This window comes from Falco rusticolus, chromosome 14 (genome assembly GCF_015220075.1).
Source record: "Falco rusticolus isolate bFalRus1 chromosome 14, bFalRus1.pri, whole genome shotgun sequence".
Lineage (NCBI taxonomy): Eukaryota > Metazoa > Chordata > Aves > Falconiformes > Falconidae > Falco > Falco rusticolus.
In genome coordinates, this window is record NC_051200.1 from 13,085,972 (window position 1) to 13,109,110 (window position 23,139).

The 23,139-nt window shown below is 56.2% G+C and overlaps 1 protein-coding gene across 4 annotated transcripts in view; it reads right to left on the reverse strand.

The window, feature by feature from the left end:
- The window catches only part of NLGN3 (neuroligin 3), a 42,467-nt gene that overhangs the window by 15,214 nt on the left and 4,114 nt on the right, over positions 1-23,139 (reverse strand). For 2 of the 4 annotated variants that reach the window (XM_037408071.1, XM_037408070.1), the window contains exon 2: positions 7,448-8,178. In XM_037408071.1, coding sequence (XP_037263968.1) covers positions 7,448-7,925 — 478 coding nt within the window. In that variant the 5' untranslated portion in view covers positions 7,926-8,178. Of the gene's footprint in view, positions 1-6,287; positions 6,348-7,447; positions 8,278-23,139 lie in introns of those variants that run through there. The other 2 variants (XM_037408068.1, XM_037408069.1) reach the window with 2 other exon arrangements.

Genomic DNA, 23,139 nt, shown 5'->3' on the forward strand with positions numbered 1-23,139 from the left:
AGTTGCATGGTTCACCAAGGATTGAAAAGGCACCAACAAGCTTGCCCTGACCCAGGCAGAACCCTAAAAATACCAGTTTCTGTAACAGCCTGAATGTCTTCTCACCGTTGCATGGCCTTTAGCAAATCTGCGGTGCCAGGGCATGGGTCGGGTCAGGCCAGCAGCCCCAGCCTGGCACCGTGGGATGCTACTGTGGATAGTGTGCACTGAGCACAGCACTTTCCAAGCTGCATGTGCCTGGCATGAGCCAGGAGAGGCAGCCTGCATGCTGGTAGGGAGCAGATGCAGTGCAGAGCTGTACCGAGGCTCCATTGCTGCAAAGGGCTCCATGCCTTTGTGGGCACGAAGCTGAGTTGTGCCATCCCTGTACCCTGCAGCCCCAAATTTCAGGAAGAGGTTTTGCTCTCCTTATCCCCTTAGAGCTGCAGACCAGCACCTGCGGTCCTCTGCTCCCTAATGCCTGCACCAAAAAAGTTCCTCAGGTAATGGTGACCTCAGGGGTGACAGCAGGGTTTCCCCTAGGTGGGATTGCCAGTGCTGTGTCTGTGCTGCCCAGTGACCTCCCCCAGATATGCAGGGCTCTGAGGTCCTGCCAGGCCCTGCTGCTATCACCAGCCAGCTCCATCACCACCACAGCGAGGGTTCTGCATGGCCTCCAGCAAGGCTCCCACAAGCAAGGGCAGCCCTGAAGCTGGATGAAGCTACGACAAGGAGAAACTGGCCAGGAAGACTAAATCAGGGAGTCGTCCTCACTACCACTCTGGGAGTGGGATCTCGCAGGTGACACAGGTAGTGGATAACAGAGATGGCAGCATGACAAGGGGCGGGATTTGAATTTAAAAGAAATTTGTGTGGGGGTCTGAAATGGCTGTGGGGCAGCTCCACTTGGGCAAGAGGCTTGCACAATGCCTTAAGCAGCCATGACCTGCTGAAGAAAGTCTGGAGGAGCAATGACCAGAAGTCTAGAAAAATCCAGCAGGCATGAAAAGTTTGCAGGAGGCTGAGTCATGCAAATCCTGGGAGCAGATGAGTGATGGGAGCTACAGCAGCAACCCGACTCATGAAAGGCCACTGAGAGGTGGTGAGGTGGAAGAGCAACTCCCTCCTCACTGTCAGAGCACAGGCAGCCCCAGAGCTACACAAGGCAGGTCAAAGCTGGACAAGAAGAGAAGCTTCCTGGCACAAGGTGCAGGAAAGCACTGGAAGAGGTGGCCTGGGGAAGTGCTTAAGACCAGACGAGACACGCTGCCGGGAAGAGGTGAGGTAGACCAGTTCCTGCCCAGGGCAGGGATGGATTGGCTGTCTCCAGAGCACTCCTGATTCTCTTTGATTTGAAGTTCACCTCCTGACCTACTCTTGCCATGTCCCAGCCCTGCCTCCTCACCTCTTGCTTCACCATCCAGCCATGCCCTGAGCTCCTCACTTCATTCTCCTGTTTCTACCCAATGCCATCCCCACCCCTGCCACCTCTCGCCCCCACTTCTGCTGCATCCTTCCTGCATGCTCCCCCCCACCCCACCCACCAGCTGAACACTTGGCCAGGCATGTGCGGCTGCCCAGCCTTTTGCAAGCTTGACCTACTGCATCTTCATTAGGAAGAGCTGCAAGCCCAGAAAGCACTTAAATGACGAAGTACTCATGCAATATTTGCTAACCGGTGCTATGTGCCAACCTCCTTGCTACTGCTAAGGGATAGGGATTTTTCTCTAATGAAGACCACAGGCAGCGAGCCTTCATCTACACCGTGCTTCAGAGCTGGGAAGCCAGTCACAGGCATCTGGAGATCCCTTTCCACTGCTGAGGGCTCTGGTGCTGTTAAAGCCCCAGGACCGGTCGGCTGTAGCCCTGAAGTCTGGTCTCCTTCAGGGGACAAAGGTCTCCATGCAGACAGGGATGGAGGAACTGGCTATGAGGAGCTGTCAGGCTGTAAGAGAGGGCAGTGGACAACATCCCTGTGATATGAGCTACTGTCCTGACTGAGCAGGGAGGGATCTGGCTGGAGACCACTGCCCTGGAGCTCAGGGATGGCTGGGACAAGCCTAAGGCAACCTGAGCTTCACACACCGCAGAAGGGGCAGTAGAAAGCAGTGCTGGGAAGCTAAGCAAAGCAGGAGCGCAGTAATGCAGGCCAGGGGGAAGGGGAACAGCAGCGGCATGTGTGTGTGGCAGATGCAAAGCATGAGCCTTCCCCATTGGCAGGAAGGTGCCAGGGTGGCTGGGGTTACAGTGAACACAGACTACTGCAACCAAGCGGGCTTTTTGCCTTGCACTACGTTGTTCACCTCCACAACAACCCACCGGTGCCCCACAGCTCATGACAGCAATTACAGCTTCACCTCCCTCACCCATCCCTTGCACTTCGCTCCACCAGTTATTGCCGTGTTCAAGGACACCCATCCCAGGAGATCTTCTTCTGCACTGGCAAAAGCCAACACATGGAGCTCGCAGCACCTACTCTCATGGGGATGGATTTAAGCTTGTTGATTCACAGCTGGAAAAACCAAAAGCACTCATGGCTCTTACTCTCTTACCCATTGAAAACTCCCTTGCACTGTAAATGCCTGTTGTGCTGCTTCACTTTAAGCTGACTACGAAGTGACATTGTTCAGGATGATAGGAAGGATGCATATGCCCTTATCTGAAGGCTCTAGAAAGATTTAAGCTCAGGTTCAGTAAAAAATAAAATCACTTTCCCTGAAACAGGGGCATCCATGCCGGATTTATACTATCTTAAGTAAAGCATGCCAACAGCATTGACACCAGCGCAAACAGAGATAAAGGAGGGCAAGGAGCCTCAGTCCTTGGAGCCTTTGCACTCAGCATGGTGCAGATAAGAGAAGATCAGGCACCTGAGCCCACATCTTTCCAGATCCAAATGTCTGCTCAGGGCAGCCCCGGGCAACCCCAGCAGCCCCTCCTCTGTCCAAGCTCCCTGGGACACCCACTCCCATGCAGCAGCTGCAATGCCACAGAGAGCAGGAGCCCACAGCAGTGCTGCCACCGTGTCTGACAGCCACATGCACCCAGAGGCATACATGCTGATGGCCACACTGGCTCAGGTGTTTCTCCAGGAGCGACAAAGAACGGGACCAGGATTGATGACAGTCGTTGAACCTGCTGCTGCACAACCCCACGGGCAGGGGCAGCTCCCCTGGGACCTGTGTTGGGTGGCTCCTCCAGCCACCAGCCCTTGCTCTAGGACTGCAGTGCACCTTGGTGCTGCCCTGCCCCTCCCTGTCCCTGGGTGATGCAGAGGAGTTACCTCCATCCTTGAGCAGACTCCATAAAAGCACTGCATCTTCTCATGATCTGCTGCGTCCGCCAGCACAAACACCTACTCTCACCTTTGCAAATCGCTCCCCGGAGCAGCAGTGGAGCTCCAGGGCAGTGGTCTGCTCCCAACCAACTCTGCAAAGCAGCAGGCTTTGCAGGAGGCTGCTGAGAAGCCTTCCAGAAAGGGAGCACTGCAAAAGTCTCAGCCGTAGGGAAGCCTCAGCCAGTACTCAGGCAAATTTGCTTCTTGGAGATCAGCGGAGAAGCCATAGTGCTTCTCCCGCAGAGCAGCTGAAGTGTATCCCAAGCCCGGGAGCTGCTGGGAGGTCAGACACCCTCACACAGCACAGCATGATGCTGGACTGGCACATTTGTCACCGCAGCAGCGCGGACTCTGCACAGCCCCAGCCAGAGAGATCAGGGCAGCCGCTAAAAAAATAAACAGGGGAGGGCTTCTATGTACAGGGCAGCCACGCTTTTCCCCTCCAAAAATTGCATCCACCTCCTCATGCCTCGCAGCAAGACCTGCCCAGGCTGGTGGTGAAGGGAAGGGGAAAGCATCCCAGCACCTGCCGCAGCCAAGCACAGGCTGGAAGTGTTGGCAGCACAAAGCAAAGGACAGAGCTGTGTTTTGCACAGGTACTGTACCACGTGTGTGTGTACATGCTCTTCGGGTGAGCAGCATTATTTTCACAGCAAAACCTGAGCCGTCAGCTCCCCCAGCACTATGCGTTCTCAGAGCACCACTGCCCTGCCTTGCTCCCAGAGAAGGGGCCAATGTGTATGGAGGAGACTGGCATGCAGGACGTTTCCATATAGGAAATTATTATGGGCAACTGGGCAGGGAAACAGGGATGTTTTTCTGTCCCAAGGATACATTCTGATGAATTCTCAGTCCTTTGGCTGCTATGAAATACACTGAGCTTAGGGCTGACAGAAATCATGAAAACTCCAGTAAGGTGGGAGCTGAGGTGTTTTGAACCACCAAAACACTGCACAGCTGCCCGCTCTGTGAGAGGAGAGCTTATTAACTGCTCATATGTGGCCTTAGAAATAATAAAGAATATTCCAGAACAAGCCAATGTTCAAACGACATGCAGCCTGAGGAAATCAGCACTGCAGGTACGTTATTCTCACCCCAAGCATTACTAACCCAGGATACATGACAAGGGGCGGGGGAGCCCCCCTCCTTGTCACATCACAAGTGACTCAATTAATTTGAGCCAATGGCCACCAGAGCTGTGGCCAGGGCTGAAGGACAGCGCCAGTGTCTGGGTGCTTTATTCCCGGCACGTCACACCTGGATGCCCAAGTGGCCAGCACCGGGGATCCGCTGGTCCATGAGCCAGCAGAACCAGGCAGGGACAGGGGGTACATCCCCCACCAGCTCTCGGAGAGGTGACCAGAAGCAACTGCAGATGGGCTGCAAAGAAACGCTTGTCCTGAGCAGAGCCAGTGGGGAAGGGAAAACCAGGATACAAGTATGCCCAAGGTGTTTTGCCATGCCTTAAATGTTGTCTCCCTTCTCCAGCCGTCACCCTGGACTCTGCTTCCCTGGCCCCAGCCATAGGGCTGGGGGTGGCAGGGGTCCGCCAGCCCCAGCAGCCGGTGGGAGGACCGGGAGAGGAAGTGCTTTGAAGTGGCTGGCGATCGCTGGCACAGCCAGCTCCGGAGGCAGCGTGCGGAGACTCCCTAATGCGCCAGCCCTTTCAGGGGCAGCCTTGGCACTCAGAGAGATGGCGTGTGAATAGCCAGGACAGCAACAGGAAAAGCAAAGCAAAGAAACCCAACAACAGAACTGGGGGAAATGGCTGGAAGGAAAGCGCTCCCCAAACCTCCAAGCCCAGCTGCGCCAGCCCCGCCAACCCCAGGGGCGCAGGGAGGCGGAGGCCAGGATGCAGGGACCATGCTGCCACGGGACGCCCAGGACGGCAGCCCCTGCCCACCAGACACCCCCTCCCTGCAGTGAGCCTTTCAGAAGAGCTTGGCTGCCCAGCCGCCCACACATCCAGCTTTGGGATGCACAGAACAGCCCGGGCTCTCCCTGCCTGCAAGAGGGCTGTGCGGTGGGATGGGCAAAGCGTCGTGTCCAACTAGGGGCCGGGCCAGCTCCCGTTTGCACGTCTCCACTCCCCAGCCCACAGCGCTAGCCAGAAACACAGGATCACTTTGGGGCAAGGGGGGATGAGCCACCCCCCTTGCCCCAAAATGCAGCAGGATGAGCCCCGCATGGCCCTGGGGATGGAGGCAAGGCAAAGTGGAGATGTGTCTGGAGTTGCTCGGCCACCCGAGGGGTGGATGGGGCTCAGGGAAGATGCTGTGCCAGGGGGTAGAGAGCAGATCCTCACTGGCAGAGCTGGCAGAGGCAGGGGGGAGCAGCCCTGGTGGGACCATGGGCTAGGGCAGAACATGGCAGCATCTACACAGCCAGGAGAGGTTTTATGCTTTTAACCAAGGAGCTTTGGATGCAAAATGACCAGGGATGCAACAGGGAAAGAGCTCAGCCCAGGACAGGCTGCAGTCCACCATCACACAGGTGCTTCCCTGAGCAGGTCTGTACACTCTCAGTGGGGGATGCACCCCAAAGAGACAGGTGCGTTTAAGTGCTGCCCACCATCAGAGGCTCTCCCTCATTTCCAAGGGCTGGGAGGCTGCCGGTGCCAGCAGGATGAAGGCGGGAGCATGGGCTCAGCCCAGGAGAAGCTGTTCTGAAAGGCCTGGAGCAACATGAGCGTCTTCCTCTGACCTGACGCCAGACCTGCGCTGCCAGCCGGCACTGGTCCTGGCTCCCCCGGCCAGGGAGCGGAGGTGGCCGGAGCATCTGCGGGGCTCCTCCGAGCAGGAAGCGGGGGGCGGCAGGGTGGGCTGCTCGGAGGGCCCACAGTCTGGGTGGTGGCACAGAGAGGTGCCAGAGGAGCATGCCGCAGGCCGGGGGCCGGCCAGGCACCCTCTCACTCTCTCACTCTCTCTCTCTTTCCTCTCTGTGCCTCTCTGCCGGTCGGCTTGCTACATACCTCCTTTCCTACATATTTTCTTGTTGGGCTTTCGGGTGCATTCCTTGGAAATCCGTTTTACTGTAAAATGAATAAAAGACTACAAAATAACAGGAGGCTCCACTGGCAGGAGAGGGCATGCAATCACAACCACGCTGCCGTCCTCCCGCCACCCCTGGGACCGCAAGAGGTGGGGAGGGAGCGTCACCGTGGGAGGAAAACTCTGGGCCAGCCGTGCCGGGTGGGAAGGAAGGCACAATGCATCCCATGGCCAAGGGCTGCAGGGACAGAGGAGCGGAGCCAGCCGGCCTGAGAGAAGCCACCAGCCTGCCAGGCTGCTCCGCTACACACAGCAGACCTGCTGCGGGTCCCTTCCAGCCCGCTGAAAATCCCCGGGGGCTCCCGTTGCGGTGAGGCTGGGGCAGGCGTGCGGGCAGGCGCTGCCTCCTCTGCCCTCTACTTACAGTTCAGGTGGGATCCCCTACAAAGGAAAAGGTTAGACAAGGAGGCACCCAGTGCCACTCAGCCTCACCCCAATGGGACCATGCCCCGCGGGTCCCCGGCACCCCAGGCCCATCGCTCTGCTGTGGTCCTGCTGGAGGAGGGAGGAGCAGCCAAGCGATGTGCCTGTCAGTGCCCCCAACCTCCCGTCCGTACCAGGGCCTGGAAAAGGGCTCCGCAGTCCCTTCCTTGCCAGAGCGTCTCCTCAGGGAGAGGCAGAGAGTGTTCCTCCCAGCCGCAGCCGCAGCCCACGCCCACAACTAGCGCATGGACCTGGGGAGGGTGGGAAGCGGGGAGGAAGGACAAACCCGAACCAACTCAAGACAGAACCTGGCACTCGGCGCCTAGGGAGCACAAACCAGCTTGTCGCTCTGTGGATCTGCTGTCAGAGAGTCGGATTCAGATTTAGCAACACAAGAGAGGAACCCGTGACGATGCCATGGAGGTGGAGGGAGGGGACCGGGAGGTGTGGAGGAGCAGGAGCACGCGAGACAGAGATGGCAGCTGAGGGCAAGAGGGCGAGCTGCGTAGCCAGAGAAAGCTTTCCACAAACAGACAGCATGCTGCAGGGTCCACAACCACATGCTTCAAACACAACACCCAGGTGAGATCAACCACTGCTGAGGAGGGGCAGAGCGGCCCCCCCCCGCCCTCCTGCGGGCACCCCGGTGGGGACTCACCATCCTCTGTGGGGATGTAGATGTTGAGGTACAGACAGTCCTCGTTGGGGTCCTGGATGTACGTGGCCACGATATCCAAATTGGAGGTAAACCAGATGGGCAGCATGATCTCAGGAACGGCATTGTGGATGTTCTGCGGGCAGACCGGCGAGAAGTGGGTAGCGTTCCTGATGCCCGACCAGGACGGCGGTGGCTCGGGAGGCATGAATCTCTTCTCCCCGACGGGAGGGGCAGCGTAAGGCACCCCCAGGTACTGGTCCACGGGCCCCAGGATCTCGCTGGGCAGTGGCACACGGACCCCCCGTAACTTCCCATAGTGCGTGTTGACAGTCGGTGAGTAGACCTGGCCCTCCATCCGCACAACTGCCGAGGCGAAGCTCAGGACCCAGAGTGCAAGACGCAGGTCCCAGCTGGCCACCAGCTCAGGCACTTGGAGAACAGGGGGCAAGAGAGGGCTTCTCCAGAGTATCAGCCACATTGTCCGGGAGGAGCAGCACCAACATCCAGGCCTGAAGCTCCTGGGGCGAGGGCTCAGGGCATCCCCATCATGCCAAGCCTCTGATTTGCCCACCGGGAAGAGATGGAGCAGAAGAGCACGCAGCCCAGCCACACCTTCTGCTGCGTGAGTCGGGAGCACGGATGCAGGGAGATGTGCTACCGCTTCTCACAGCCTCCCAGCTGCCTGCTGCTGCCCGCCTGCCGACAGCCTGGCCTGGAGGGGACTGCTGATACTGCGGAGAGATGGAGGGAATTAACAGCAGACTTGCTCTGGGAAGAGTCAAATTGCTGCAGCGCAGAAGGAGCCAGGATCCCTGGCCCGACCCTCCCCACCATGGGTGCTCGCTGGCTCTGCCGCCATCCAGGCAGGCAGCTCTGGGAGTAGGCAAGCATGGGCAGCACAAGCAGAGCACATGCAGACGCACAGACTGCATCTGGCCATGCCTGCAGAGCTTGTCCCCAGCGCTCGGGGCCAGCCCTGCTCCTGCCCTGCCTGGGTGAGCGCTGCAGCCGCCCGCCCTGGGTGGTGGCACGGTGCCCTCGCCCCACGCTGCAGGAGGTTATCAGCAGCAGATTGTGGGTGCCGAGATAAGCAGCACAGCGCCACTTCCCTGGCACCATCCCTCCCCACAAGGAACCTGTCAGGCACTACCCTTGCCCAGCGTGGCCCCTGCACCAGAGCTTGCCAGCACCTCTTCCCTCCTGGCTGAGCCGGAGCCACCAGCGCTCCCACGCCTTGCAGTCTGTGCTCCTTGCCTAGGCTCCGTCCCAGCACCACTCACCTGTCCAGATGCCACCATCCCACCCCCACACACCAGCAAACTAGAGCCACGCATGCCACCCAGACACCCGTCTTGCCCGCCCACACACTCCCCAGCCAGCCTTCTCCTTCCATGTGCTGCTGGCCAAAGTGGCAAGACCCCAGGAACAACCCAGGGCAGGAACAGCCAACATGCTTCTGGGCAGCATCCTCCTGTGCCGGCACCGCAGCCCCCCTGCCACCCCCTCCCCACTCTGGCTGCCTCCTGGCCACCCAAGCAAACCCTGGGGAGGCAGAGCTCTGCTCTCATATCCCCATGCCAGGCTGCTGGCACAGGGGGGAAGCAGATGTGGCAGCCCCCGCGGGGTCCACGGGGAAGGGAGGGAGCTGCAGGCAGGCAGGGCAGGCAGCGGCTGCAGATGGGGACCTGCAGATGTATGTCAGCGAGCAGAGCTCCTGCGCCAGGGAGCCCTTGCTGGAGGCTGTGTGGATTTTCAGTGCTCTGCCCTTCACCTCCCTGCAACGCCTGCCGCATTCAGTGCTTATGTAAGTGGCCACCCTGCCTCCCCCCGCCAGCACCGCTGCTCCTGGGGGACCTGGGCAAGGGGAGATGCGAAGGCTGTGCTCACCCAGGGCTCGCCCACACCCCAGCCAGGCGAGAGCAGCGTCAGCCGGAGGCCTGCTCTGCACCTCGGCTTTGCAGCCTGGTCCCTACTAAAAGGCACTGCTTGGTGGTGGGTCAGAAGATGCTCGTCCTGTCTTAGCCACTTGTCCTTACCCAGGAAGAGGTGGCAGCAGTGGCAGGACACCTCCATTTTGCCCCGGAGCATCCTTACATGCCCACCTGGTAAATCTCTCCCAAGCTCAGAGGGGAGCAGAGTTGCCTTGGAATTATTGGAGCGCAAAATAAGGGCTGTATGCAGATGGGAGGACACGGCTCAGCTGGGCAGGGACTCCACGAATGGAGAACACCTCGTCCAACGAGGAAAATCCGCAGGAAAAAAAAATACAAACAAACCATGGAGGGCGTCTCAAATCTGCATTGCACATGTGCAGGCAATTCACTGCTGGTCATTAAGGAAATGGGCCCGTGCTGTGCCTGCCCTCCTGATATGCCCAGGGAACACAGCAGACTCAGAAATCAGGGTATGGCAGGCATAATAAGAAACACTCAGCCCAGAAAATCACGTTACCACATCCAGCCCACCCGAGCAGCAAGGCCTTGCAGGGCTGGGCGTGCAGGCACCTTTCCAGAGCCCACGGAGGGACTGCAGGTATATGCCAGACAAGGAGGGTGGTACAAATGACGGGGAGAAGCAATCACACCTACTGCCCCATCCGTGGCACGGGGATGACCTGAGGGCTGAGCTGTCATGGCCAGGGCTGATCCTGCTTTACCCCTGACCCCCATCACCACTGCACATCATCCACCTTTAACTCCTCCTGCCCCACCAGACAGTGACAGAAACACACTCGGCGGGAGCACAACACTGCCGCATTATCCTCCAAACAGCTGCCAAAGCCTACGAAACAAAAGGTATATCAAGGGACAGAAACACAGCCGAGACATGCAGAGACCCCAAGCTCTGCTCTGCCCCCCTACCACTGGAGCTGCCTTTGCAGCACAGAGCTCGGCTGCTCCGCTCTGCCTCCAGCTCTGGAAGAAAACCATCATTCATCCAGTATTCCTTGCAGCAATGCTACTCCTTCAGTAGAGGACTGACCTTTGCCTAACAGTGACATCCCAGGGGCGCAATGATGGCTGAGGACCCCCCAAAGCTGCGTTCCCAAGTGGAATCTCAGACCCCACCGCTCTGCCTGACATTGCTGGAAGGCAAACCGCCCAGTATAAATCTTCTGCTCAGGTTCCTTCGGGTACCACAGGTTAGGATAAAGCCAAATTATTAATGACTGTCATATCTAATTTGTATGACTGGAAGCTACAGGCAGCTTCCAGTCTTTATGATAGTGCCCACAACTCCCTGCAGAGCCATTTCAACCGACCCGTCATCGTTTTCCCTCTGCAGGAACACCACAGCCCTGCCAGCAGTGGTTTACCAGCCCATTTCCCGACTCAAGAGCTTCCTCAGGGCTGCGGCTGCATGCTGCCATGGGCATTGCTGATCCACCAGCTCCTCCAGCCAAGCAATTTCACAGCACCAGGCAGCGCCGCTGCACAGCTGCCCGGATGGGCTGCACACACCAGTCGCTGCAAAATCAGGGCTGAATTCACCACCCACTTAGTGGCCTTAGAGTGGCTGCACACCCAGCATAACCACCCTGTCCTGGCACAATAAGGAATCTCTTTTTATAAGACACAGCCAAAAATCAGCTTCTCGCTACAGCTCCTCAGAATTATGTTATGATGATACTCCTTTGGGTTTTTGTTTAATCCTCATCCACGGTTCTTTCAATAGCTTTTAAAAACCATGGAAATCTGAAGACAAAAACCATAAGCTAAGATAGAATTAAAGTTCCAAGCATACATCCTTAAATAAAATGATGCTACAGGACTTGCAACTGTCTCCAATTATGAGTTTCGTGAAGCGTCAGGCACAGAGGTGAGTTATGTTAGCAATAGCCAAGTACGGCCAGATACGGATAACACAGCCAAGACCCAGCAGCCCTAACATTACACTGGAGAGCCATGATGCCTTAACACTCAAATCCAGATCATGGTATTTTAACATTTGTAATTCCACATTTGGTTCTATAATTTTTTTAAGACTTTTTCCCTCCATCTGCCCATGTCCTCACAGCACAGAATAAAGGCACTCGAACAATCTCAGCGACATGCTCCTAAACCTTCCTATGTTCAGATTGTTTTTCAATTACATACCCAAAAACCAATGCAAACCCTAAATCTGGAATTCCCTGGGTTTCAAATGCCTCATTTGGGATGATTACAATACCCCCGTAACACATCTTATACCCTCATATTGCTGTTCTGTGCTCTACACTTTCTGCTGTAACTTCATGTTAACATAACATTTAGGATGGGAATTTAGCATTAATTTAATATTGACAGACTGCCGTGAAAACCTGAGCTCAGCCCCCTTCTCCGGGGGCTGTTGCATGCGCCTTGCACCACTGCCTGGCTGCTTCAACAGCTCTCAAGCCTCCCCTTGGTCTTTTAAAGCATGCAAAATAACCAGGAGATCTGCGAAAGGACATTTCATTCAGGGAAGCGATTCCCCTCACATCCCACAGGAGGTGGGAGCAAAACTTCCCCAGTTTTGCCACCTACAGCATTCCCGTTCTTCCCTCCAGTCGCGAAGCCAAACGCATCCCCCAGCGAAGATGGCTGCTGCCTCCCTGCAGCCCTGTGCCAGGAGCAGCTGTGCCTGCCAACTGGAGGGGAAACCGGGCCGGGCTGGGCAGATACGGCCAAACTGGGGATGCTCAGACAAGCGCGCAGCAAGGAGCCGGGAGGATAAAGCCACCACAGGCATCCCAGGTCACTCTGCCAGACCGCTGGTGGGGCGAGCGGAGGAAGTGAGGCTGCTAGCTGTTAGGGATGTTATTCATCTGCTTTGGAAAACAAACACTGTATCGGTATTTCCACGGCTGTACTGTCTGCCAGACAGCTCCCTCCTCAGCAAGGAGACGCTCTCCATGGAAACCTGGGCGGGCAGGATCCTCTGGAAGCCTCCCTCGCAGATACACAGTCAGGCATCTCAACACCAGCTAGACGAGCTGGATCCACACCGTCCTTGGCAGGCAGCCCAGGAGATGCGAGCAGACAGCCTGCCCTCATGTCAGACCCTCCACCGGGGTCCAGCCTCCTGCCCCTGAGCGCTCCAGCTGCCCCAGCCCCAAGCTCATCGCGCTGGTGCTGTGCCTCTATGTCCCATGTGGTTCAGAGCCAGGACAGACGGGGACCTCAAACCGCTCAGCTGGCACGGATGGATGATCTCCACCAGGGTGTCCCAGTGCAGCCTCCAGCCACTCTGCCTCGTGCAGCTCTGCTCACCATCTGACCCCATTGTACCATGGTGAGAGGTAACTGGGGGCCAGTCCATTCACCCCAGCACAGACACGCAGCCGGCAAGCGGCATGAGAAACCTCTGCCTCCTCCTCCCCAGGGCGAGTGAACTCCAAACGTTTCCACCAGCCTGTGCTCTGGGACCTCAGGCTGACGCTCAGCTCCCAGGCAGCAGCACCTGCCAGATGTGCTCCCCACCCTGCCAGCTGCTCTCCCTCACTGGGCAGAGACCCTGGCTCTCACCAGTCCCCGGTCTCATCCCACCAGGCCTGCAATGCTGCAGAAATCCCATAGGAAACCTTGGGGAGCACAGAAGCTGCAGCACAACTGGACTGACATGCTTGTGTCCCTGTGTCCTGGTGGCTCCTCAAGAGCATCCCTCTGCCAGCAGGTCTTGGCTTGCACGGTCTGGTGCTTGTGGCCTGGATTGATGCTTGAGGATAATACTACAGAGCAAAGCTGGTGGTTACATGCCATGGATCATGCCCGGTGGGTCTTTCTGACCCACCACAGCTTACCCATCCTTGCAAGAGGCAGATGTTTCCCAGTCCCACAGCAGTGTGGGAACAATTCCCAGGACTTCAGGTCCATCACAGAGGTGGTGCACGGTAATAGATGATTACCAGTGGCTCACAGTTACACTGAAAGGGGACAAGTAAGGTTTCAGAAAGGTCTGCCCTGCTGCTGCTACTGCTCTGCTTTTCCATGAACGACCTAAATGACAGAACAGAGTATGTTTTAAAATCTGCACATGACACCCAGAGCCTTGGAGGCCAGGACAGGAATTTGATATGATTTTCTTTTTCCGACAGACTGGGGAAAGGACTGAGAGATGATGGGCAGGGCTGTAAGTCATTGGGAGGTAAAAAACTGCACAAATAGACCACGGAAGAAAAGACAGCAGCGTTTCTGCCAGAAGGGTCATAAGAGCTACAGAGGAGTACAACCTGAACGTGAGCCAGCATGTCATTGCCACAAAAAAGCAAATACAGTAGGATGTGTGAAAGGCCAGCTTATAAAGACACATGAAGTAATTACTGTGCTCTCCTTTCAGCTCATAAAGGCACATCAAGTAATTATACTGTTCTCCTCCAGAGAACCAGTTCATTCCCCAAAAGATCTGGACCAACTGAGAGAGGTCATGGCAGACCAGCAAAGACCACGAAAAAGCCTTGGACAAAAGCCTGGAAGAGTGGGGCTAGCCTAGACAAGTCAGAGGACAGAGGTTTGTTACATGTAAAGGCCACTGCAAGAAAGTCTGACATTGAACTTTGTGCTAGGTAGGAGACACCTTCATATCAAGAAAGCAGAGTCAAGTGTACACCAGGGAAGTTAAGGCGCCCCATGCATATCTGCTACATGGCAGATGGATGGGCAAAGACACCTTGGCATCCCCTCCAGCCCAGTCTCCTACACTCTTTGTCACCCTGGCTGGCAGCTCTGTCCCTGCCCTCATTCACTCAGTTTGCCACCATCTGGGCAAATAAAGCCACCCTGGCCACAAAGCCTTCAGCGTTTGGGATGCTCTGAGAGTGCAGGACACTTAGGAGGCTTTTCTGCACCATGGAGCCCATCACATATGCTCTCCACTCTGCAGAGGTCTCTCCCAGAGTCCTGTGTCCCCTATCTCACTCTCCTCCTAGAGGGACACTTGCAGCAGCTCCAATATCTAGGCACCACAGTCACACTGATGGGACAGAAGGAAAAACAGTCACAAACCTCACCCTTGTTTGCTTCAAGTGCAAGATACACCCCAGTGACTTGCCCTTCCTAACTTCTACCCACACCACCACCAAAATTTAAAGCAAGCTGAATGTTAGAAGCCTACAAGACACTCCACTGCACATCCTTTACCCTGGGGCAAGGATGAGACACCACGTGAGAAGTGTCAGTTAAGTTTCTCAATGCTGCAAGAACATATGTGGGACAGAAGCTCTTTGACAACTCCCAGACACATGCCAAGATCCTCGAGAGCTCCCATTCAGAACAGAAGAATGTTACCCAAAATCCCTAGAAACAGACAATTTCAAGTACCACTTCTGCAGTGGTGCCAATGGCCTCCTGCTGCAATGTGGCCTGTTCCCATTTTCTCCATGGCCTTTAACGAGTCCTTCATAAAGGAGCCAAGACTGCCTTGGGAAGGACACAAGGGGCAAAGCAGACCTTTCCCTTGTCTACATTTCAGCCTTTCCATACATTTCTGGTGTTGAATGCCGGTACATCGTGCGATGCCCAGCTCCAGAAGGCACGCTACCCAGCAGGTGAGATAACCTGGCTCATTTCCAACTCCTGCTTAGCATCAGAAGCTCCAAAAATGCAGGAGGTTTCTCAGTGTCATGGAGACTGACAATGCTGCTGAAGGACAAGCGCAACAGGGATGGTGTTGTGGTCAGCACCCAACACTGCCAATGCAAGCAGTGGGTGACCCCTATAGAGGACTGAAGGACAATTGTGCTTGAAAGCCTGGGCTCTTTCGGAGTGGGCTACATGCTCACCTTGAGCCGGTCTAGATTTTGAGTGACCTTCCCACTCACTGCTTCCCAGGAGTCAGGTGGAAAGCTGAGGCAGGGCCACGTGGCACAGGCAGCAGCTGCTGTGTAAGCCAGAGGCTCTGCTGGGGCACACACCTGGCTGTGAAGAGGGTGGCAGCAGCAGCCCCTTGGTGGGCTGCTGGGTTCCCGTGTAGCTCAGGGATAGCTGCTGTGGGTAGGCCGTTTAGTGCCACGTTCTGGATAGAAATAATCTGGATTATCTCACGTTATGGCTTCCCTGACCTCACCATGAAGAAACGGTGGCAGCTTTTCTCTCCTTCAACTTGCTGCTTGCACAGTTTTAATTTACAAATGCTTCCCTGCCGGGGCAGAGGTTAATGAGAACCACTGGCTAAACAGCAGACCCAGTGCCCTGGCGCTGGCACGGATATCCATGCACTTGCTCCCCCGCCAGAACAACTGGCAGCCGAGGAAGAGAGCCTGCCCCATCCTGGAAGATCGAAGACCCCCAGAGGAGCCTGCAGAATCCCCTGCAACGGGGTCACCACACCCGCTGCCACAGCTGGATGTGCCATCGCTCCGTCCCAGCCTGAACCCGCCTGCCCCGGCCTGGCAGGGCCCACCACACGCGGCGGTGCGTGGGGCTGCTCCCTGAAGGCCGTGGGAGGGGGCGCCGGCTGGCAGCGACCCCCAGCCCTGCCGGCACCGCGCTCCCTGCGGCTGCCCCGGCCCGGAGCTGTCCCTTCAGCACCGCCGCCGCCCGCCGCCGGGGGGGCCCAGCACGGCCCGGCAGCCCCCCCAGCGCGGCCCGGCAGCCCCCCCAGCGCGGCCCGGCAGCCCCCCCCAGCGCGGCCCGGCAGCCCCCCCCAGCGCGGCCCGGCAGCCCCCCCCAGCGCGGCCCGGCAGCCCCCCCAGCGCGGCCCGGCAGCCCCCCCCAGCGCGGCCAGGCAGCCCCCCCAGCACGGCCCGGCAGCCCCCCCCAGCGCAGCCAGGCAGCCCCCCCCAGCATGGCCAGGCAGCCTGGCAGACCCCAGCACAGCCCCTCAGAACCCAGCACAGCCCTGCAGCCCCCCCAGCACAGCCCTGCAGACCCCCCAGCACAGCCCAGCAGCCCCCCAGACCCCAGCACAGCCCGGCAGCCCAGATCCTCTGAGAGATCCACATGAAAAGTGCTCGGGCTCTCTCGGGCTCCAGCCAGCCATCTGGCAGCTGGAGGAAAGGCGGGATACACAGGGATATCTGCCAAGCAAACTGCATCACCTGGGCGAGGTGAGGGGTGACCTTATTGCTCTCCACAGCTTCCCGAGGACATGGAGCACGAGGCACTGATCTCCCTGGTACCCAGTGATAGCATGCATGGGGATGGCTGAAAGCTGCACCAGGGGAGGTTTAGACTGGACATTAGGAAGCACTTCTTTACCAAGAGGGTGGTCAAACACCTGAACAGGCTTCCTAGAGAAGTGGTCAATGCCCCAAACCTGTCAGTGTTTGAGGCATTTGGACAACGACCTTAATAATTTGCTTTAACTTTTGGTCTGCCCTGAACTGGTCGCAGGCGGTTGGACTAGATGATCCTTGTAGGTCCCTTCCAACTGAAATATTCTATTCTATTCTGTCCTAGAGGAAACAGTGCTTTGTAAATAAATGGCAGAATCACTCCAGTGCTCTCTTTGTGCGGGCAGGTGACTGACAATGCAAAAGTGCATCCACAGAACCCTGGCATTTCCAGACATCTATTCAGGAGTGAACTGACAGACAATCTGCTTTCAGCAAGCCCTTGGCACCAGCACAAAGTTCATGCCAAGACAACTCGCTTGCTCTCCAACACATCACAAACAAGCACCAGGCACCTACTTTAAGGCAATATAAGCTCACTCACAAATCTGAGATCAACACTCCACAGCTACCAACTGGAGCGCAAGCCTCACCCAGCAAAGAGAGAGCTGTCTGCACCAGCAGCATTCCCCTCACTTCCTTCTCCAGCTTTGGCGAGCCGCGCGTTGACAAGATCCCAGCTGCTCATCACCACCCCCCTCACATCTGCCAGAGCAATGGCTCCTATGTCCCCTCCAAACAATTGCCCCAGAAACTACCGTGGCTAGCAGGGCACCCAGTTTTTAAGTTAACGTGAATCATTATGACTGAACCATGCCAGGGAGCAATTACAAAAGCACAAGGCTCTTTTCAGAGCAACAAGCTTCTGAAACTCTAAATCCAAACACGTTCACATTTCTTATGTTAGCAAAAGCAGGTTTGAAATTTAACAAAGAAAGGAGACTTCAGTGACCCAAAGAGGCTGGTTCGATGCAATGACACCCCCATATCTGAAATGCCCCAAACTAAGCAGCAAGTATGAAACTCAGCTGCTGATGGAATGTCCTTCCCCAAAACTCTCATACCCCAGTCCCTCAAACCCCTTTCCAGGCTCCCAGCCACGCAAAGGGCATGGACCCCCTCCAACAAACTGGGCCATGGGCAATGTGCACAAAGCCCTGTCCTACCCAGGCCACCATCTGTGCTAAGAATGGGTCAAAATGTCTCACTCATGCTCCAAGGAAAGCTGAAAAAGCCCCGGTGGCTGCAGGCAGGCTGAGTGCGTGCACAGCCAATGCTTTCCATGGACTAGCGTGGCCTGGAGGAGGCTCTATAAATGTAAGGTGGTGGGCTGGGCAGAGAGGAACCGACTGCAGCTTAAAATACAAAGACTTCCTGCAAATGCGACTGGAGAGGGTGGGCAACAAAATCCAAGAGGACTTTGAATGGGAACAGCTACACCCAAATTAGTTGTCAAGTGTTTCACTTTTACTGACTCAAAGCAGGAAGCAAAAAACACTTAATCACAGGTTGTAACCCAGACTGTGGCTGTAAGAACCTCTGGTTTACCAGCAGAACTGATAAAGGATTGTTTCCTTTACCAACATATACCAACCACCTATTTCTGCCTGACATCACTGCCCACCGCTCTTCATCAGCTGTGCGAGGTTTTGTGAGGCAGAATTGTAAACCAGGTCATGAAGGTGATCTGGGCTAAAGGTGATGAAACCCAGGGCAAAGAACAAAGATGAGGAAAATAGTTGGAGACAAGCAGAAGCTGACTTTTCCACAGCAGTTGAAACACGACATAATTAGTTTTCCTGTGCAGAGATAAGGTTACAAGTTATCTGGCAGTGTACAAGCACCACCTTCCTACGCTGTTACCACCCTGTCTCATACCATGGGACACCAACCCAGCCACCAAGTCCATGGAGCAGGGTGGCTCTGTGGACACAGCAAACCCCTGTGCAAAAGGGGGGTGTGGGCCATCCCGACAGAGCCACCCCCCCAGGTTCACAACACAGGCAGCAGGGCCATGCGTGCTGCCTGATGGTGCTGGAAAGCCCAAGTACTGCAGTCGAGCACCAAATCCTTTCCTCACTGCAGCATCCTTGGTGGCAATGCTCAGGAAAGCTGTCCCAGAAGATATTTGAGCTAGCATCACCTCCACCCTCCCCACCACTGCCACTTTGCTACAATAGTACCTACTTCCAGGTGAAACACCAGACAGGCTGTGCGCAGACCAACGCGCCCAGAGCCCAGGCTGCAGGGCTGTGCCACCGCATGTGCCCTGGCTTCCCACAGCTAGGAGAGCTACAGGTCCCATCCTGCACCAGAGAGACGCCCCGGCTGAACCCCAGCCCATTACCCTCCTCGGAGAGGCGAGTGCCCCAGCACATCCCACCTGACACAAGCTGCTGAATTGTGTGTTAATGCCAGCGGCCCTGACCAAAGACCAGACATGATTTTCTGACCATATTGCAAGAGTCAGGCCAAGGTCAGGGGAGCAGTGCTTTCTCTGCCCAGCAAGGAACACCCAGACAGACCAATCATCCTGGCATCACCATGCTGGTGTCCCTTCCAGGCCTGATGGCATCGGCAGTGACCCATCGCTCCATGACGCTGTGGCTTGCCTGGGGACACAGTCAGCCTTGGTGACAGTCACCACGGAGGACCAGGGCACTGCTCAGTCCCAGCTTTGCTGTGGCTGGCCTGGGTGACCATGCTCCCCTCCTCACAGCACTGATCTCTTCATCCACAACAGAGGTCTGCTCCCTGCAAAGCATTCAGAGGTGGGGGGCCCAGAAAGCTCTGGACTGGTACAGGAGAAGGGGAGCTGTGACCGCTGGTAGTAACGCACACAGGGGACAGAGCATGGGCCAGTGCAAGCTGCATTTGCTAATGCTGTAATGCCCATTCCAGCTGCTCCCACCAGCAAGTGGGATTCACTGGAAACACCAGGAAGGGACGATCCGAACGTGGAGGAGGGAAAATGCCATTGCTGCAGGCTGCAAACATCACAGTCTCCTCCATCCACAACACCTGTCCTCCCTGCTGCCCAGCTCGGAAGCTGCTGGTGGCAGAGAGCACCAGGTCCCTCTCACTTCCAGCTCTGCCATGCCCGTTGCCTCCGCAGGGCAGGAGAGCTCAGCCCTGGGGCAGCACCTCCCGGCAGGGCTCCTGCCAGCGGCCGGGGCTGCACACCCGGAGCCAACATGACACAGCGTCGAGCAGCCACGTCCTGCAGCAGCCACTGCTCCTCCAAGGTGACGTCAGCCTCTGCAAGAGCTGGCAGGCAGGACATGCCGTGCATGCCGGCCGCGCTGCTCCCAGACACTGCCTGGCTCCAGCAGACGTTGTGGCCCGTGTTCCTCACCAGCTATGGCTTATCTACAAATTGAATTTCACACTTGCATGCTCCAGAATAAGGCACAGGTGCCGGAGAAGCCACCCTCCCCCTCCACATCTGTCTTCCCCCTCGCCCCACCCCGCCACCAAGCACCAGCACCAAGGATAAAGGCTGGTGGCCATGGAGGAGCTCCTGGGCAAAGCCACCGGCCGTGCACAGCCCGTGTTGGCTCACAGCAGAGCTGCCACGCTGCCGGCGGAGCCCTCTGTGCTCAGGGCAGCACCAGGGCAAGGGCGAGCCCCACAGCCCCTGGCACAACAGCCACCCACAGATGCTGCTGACATGGCACAGCGTCCAAAACCACCCATCTGCAGCTTAATGAGATAAAAGCCCATCCCAGAGCTACTGGTTTCCCCAGAAACCCTAAAGGCTTTCCCAGGAACTCTGGAAACACACAGATTTGCTATGTGCTCTCGTGACCAACCTAAAGGGTTCATACAGGATTCATGGCCAGAGATCACCACGGTCACAGGTCATACATATAGCTGGCAGCCTGGACAGATGTGGTGTCAGTCACCTTGCAAGGACCTCAAGCAGCTAGATGGCCCAGCTGAAGCCCACAGCAGCCTCGTACTCAACTAAGACAAGCACCTTCCTCAAGCAGGAAAGCCTGCCCTCAGCAAGAGCCGTCAGCCACTCACATTCCCTATCCAAAACCAAAGCTGGCGTGACTGAGCAGAAGAGCATGGAAACCCCCAGGGCTGGAGGGTCAGACTGTAGCCAGGGCAGCTCCGCAGTCTGCTCCTGCTCATGCAACCAGGGCTTGCTAAGGACTGCAGGCCAGGCAAGCCAGCAGCTAGGAAGGAAGCCTGTTCAAATTTAATCCAAAATGTATTTTCTATTTTCCCTTGTAGCTTTCTCCTCCCATATGTTCTATCTTCCAAGCACAAAAAAGCAGAAAGCCTAAAACCTCTGGCAAAAAATCCTTTAATGTGTTTTACTGTAAAGGCTGCCTAGTGTTAAGAAATAAGCTGGACCGAAGAAAATCAGGCAGTCTGGGAATGCCCTGTCTCTCCAGAGGGAGCAGACCAGGATGAAGCAGGACATACAGGCAGGCTGCAAGGACCAGCAATGCCAAGGGAAGGCAACCCCCAGTGCCAAGGCAGCTCCTGTGCCTTGATAGATGCCCACTTTGAAGCATCGTTCCTGGTAGACATGGGAGGAGGCTTTTGTTACAAAGAACAGGTAACCACTTGGCTCCTCCTAAAGCTGTGAGCATCAAGTACAGCAGCTCCCTGCCCAATTCTGCAGCCTCAGATCCTCATCAAGAGCGCCTAGGGGCAACAGAGACCCAAATGGCAATAAGGCAGAAACTGAGATCATTTCTGTCTTGAGGCACAGGATCTGTCCCCTTGTGGCCGCTAGCCAAGGGCAGATTTCAGTTTGGTGGTTGCAGGGATGCTGCTGGGCTGGCTGGATGCTTCAACTCAGCCCTCACGGACCAGGTCCTCCTGGGAGTCATGAGGATGGGAAACAGTGTTCTCTCCATGAGCTTCAGCTTTTCTTGGCCTTATCCTGCTGCCCCCCACCCAAAGCCCGCTGGGGACTGTGGACACCCAGCTCATCCCTGCATCCTCCTCTCCAAGTCTACTTCTCCCACAAAAAGCAAAACTCCCAAGCTGAGCCTTAAGTCCCGCTGCTGCCCTTGCATGTCTCTGGACTACTCAAGAGCTGGGGAGCAGCCTTGTGGCACCTCACATACGCCAAGGTAAGGCTGAACTGGACCCTCACCAGTAGCAGGACATACGCCTTCTCTTATCTGGGCAGAAAACCAGGAATAAAACTGAGACTGATGTTTCCTGATGTGCGTGAGAATAGGCAGAGCCAGGGGACTGGAGGAGGAGGAGATGAAGATCAGATCCCCAGTGATCCCGCAGTGCCCACCATGTGCAGCGAGTACCAGGTAACTGGGACAACATCGGGACAAGATTCCAGCTCTGCTGCCAGCCTGTCAGGCAGGTGTCCATGCCCAGGGAACCAGAGGAAGCAGAACTGCCAGGTATCGCAGGAGGGAAGGGATATTGCCATCCGTTTTCAAACAAACCAAATTTTGTTCAGTGGACAAAATTCTGTCAGAAGTCTCCAGCAAAGGGCCCTGTGATGCCGAGGCAGAGGATCGATGCTTAGCACAGGTCCCACCATCTGCACCTCCATCACGTGGCGGGAGCATCCCGTGCGAGAGCACGGAAACAGAACTGAGCAGGCATCTGTCACCCTGTGCCAAGCAAAGTAACACAGAGCTGGATGGGGATAAACCCATCCTTCTGTACCACAGCCCAGTGCTTCCTGCTGGCTCCGTCCTCTCTGCTAGGCACAACTTTATGAAAATAACAGCTCAGACCAAGGGCCCACCTTGCCCTATATACTTTCTTGCCAGTAATCAGAAGCATGAGCAATTTGCAGCTCAGCAGTTGCCCAAGTCAGAGGTGGATCTTGGTGTATTTATTGGTTCTGGAGAAATCTCTTGTCCTCTTTGAATTCATCCCATTTCTCCTGGAACCAATGTAAGGTTTCACTGCTCACAACACCTTGTTCTGAGGACTTCTGCAGCTTGACAGCAAGTCTGCAAGAGGCACCTCCTCCTGTTTGGCACCTCCTGCTAGCTTCGTTTGATGTGACCTTGTACTTGCATGGAAAGAAACAGTGAGCAGTTAACCTCTATCCCTTCTCTCCTGGCCTCCTGTAGACATCTTATCCATCTTCTGTTGTTTCTTTTCCAGACTGAAGAACCCTGCCTTATTCAGCCATTTTTTGCACAGAGCCTGTCAGACCCCTGACCATTCCTGCTGCAACTTCCAGGCATTGACTCTACAATGATCTCAATGCCCACGCATCATTCCTGAGCTCCCAGGCACCTCTAGAGACAAAGACACAGAGCAACCCCTGCCCCCTTCCCCTCCACTGCTGTCCCATGAGTCCTCAAGTTGCTCAGCGGTGCCTGGAGTCACGTAAGAGTAGAGGAAAGACATGAAGGCAGCCGGACTCACAGACTCACCTCCATAACTCCTTTAGCACTGGGTGCTGGCACCAGGACATGGACATGGCCACCTCCATGGTGAGTGGCATGCAGACACGTCGGCCACACTGCAGACTTGGCCTTCTTCTCCCATTCCTTTAGAGTAGCAGCTAATGAATGCCTGATGAAGGCAAAGTCCCTATAGCCCCTGACCACCACACCAAAGGGCATTCTCAGCATTCCCCTCCCCAAGTCCACCTCAAAAGCCTTCCTGATCG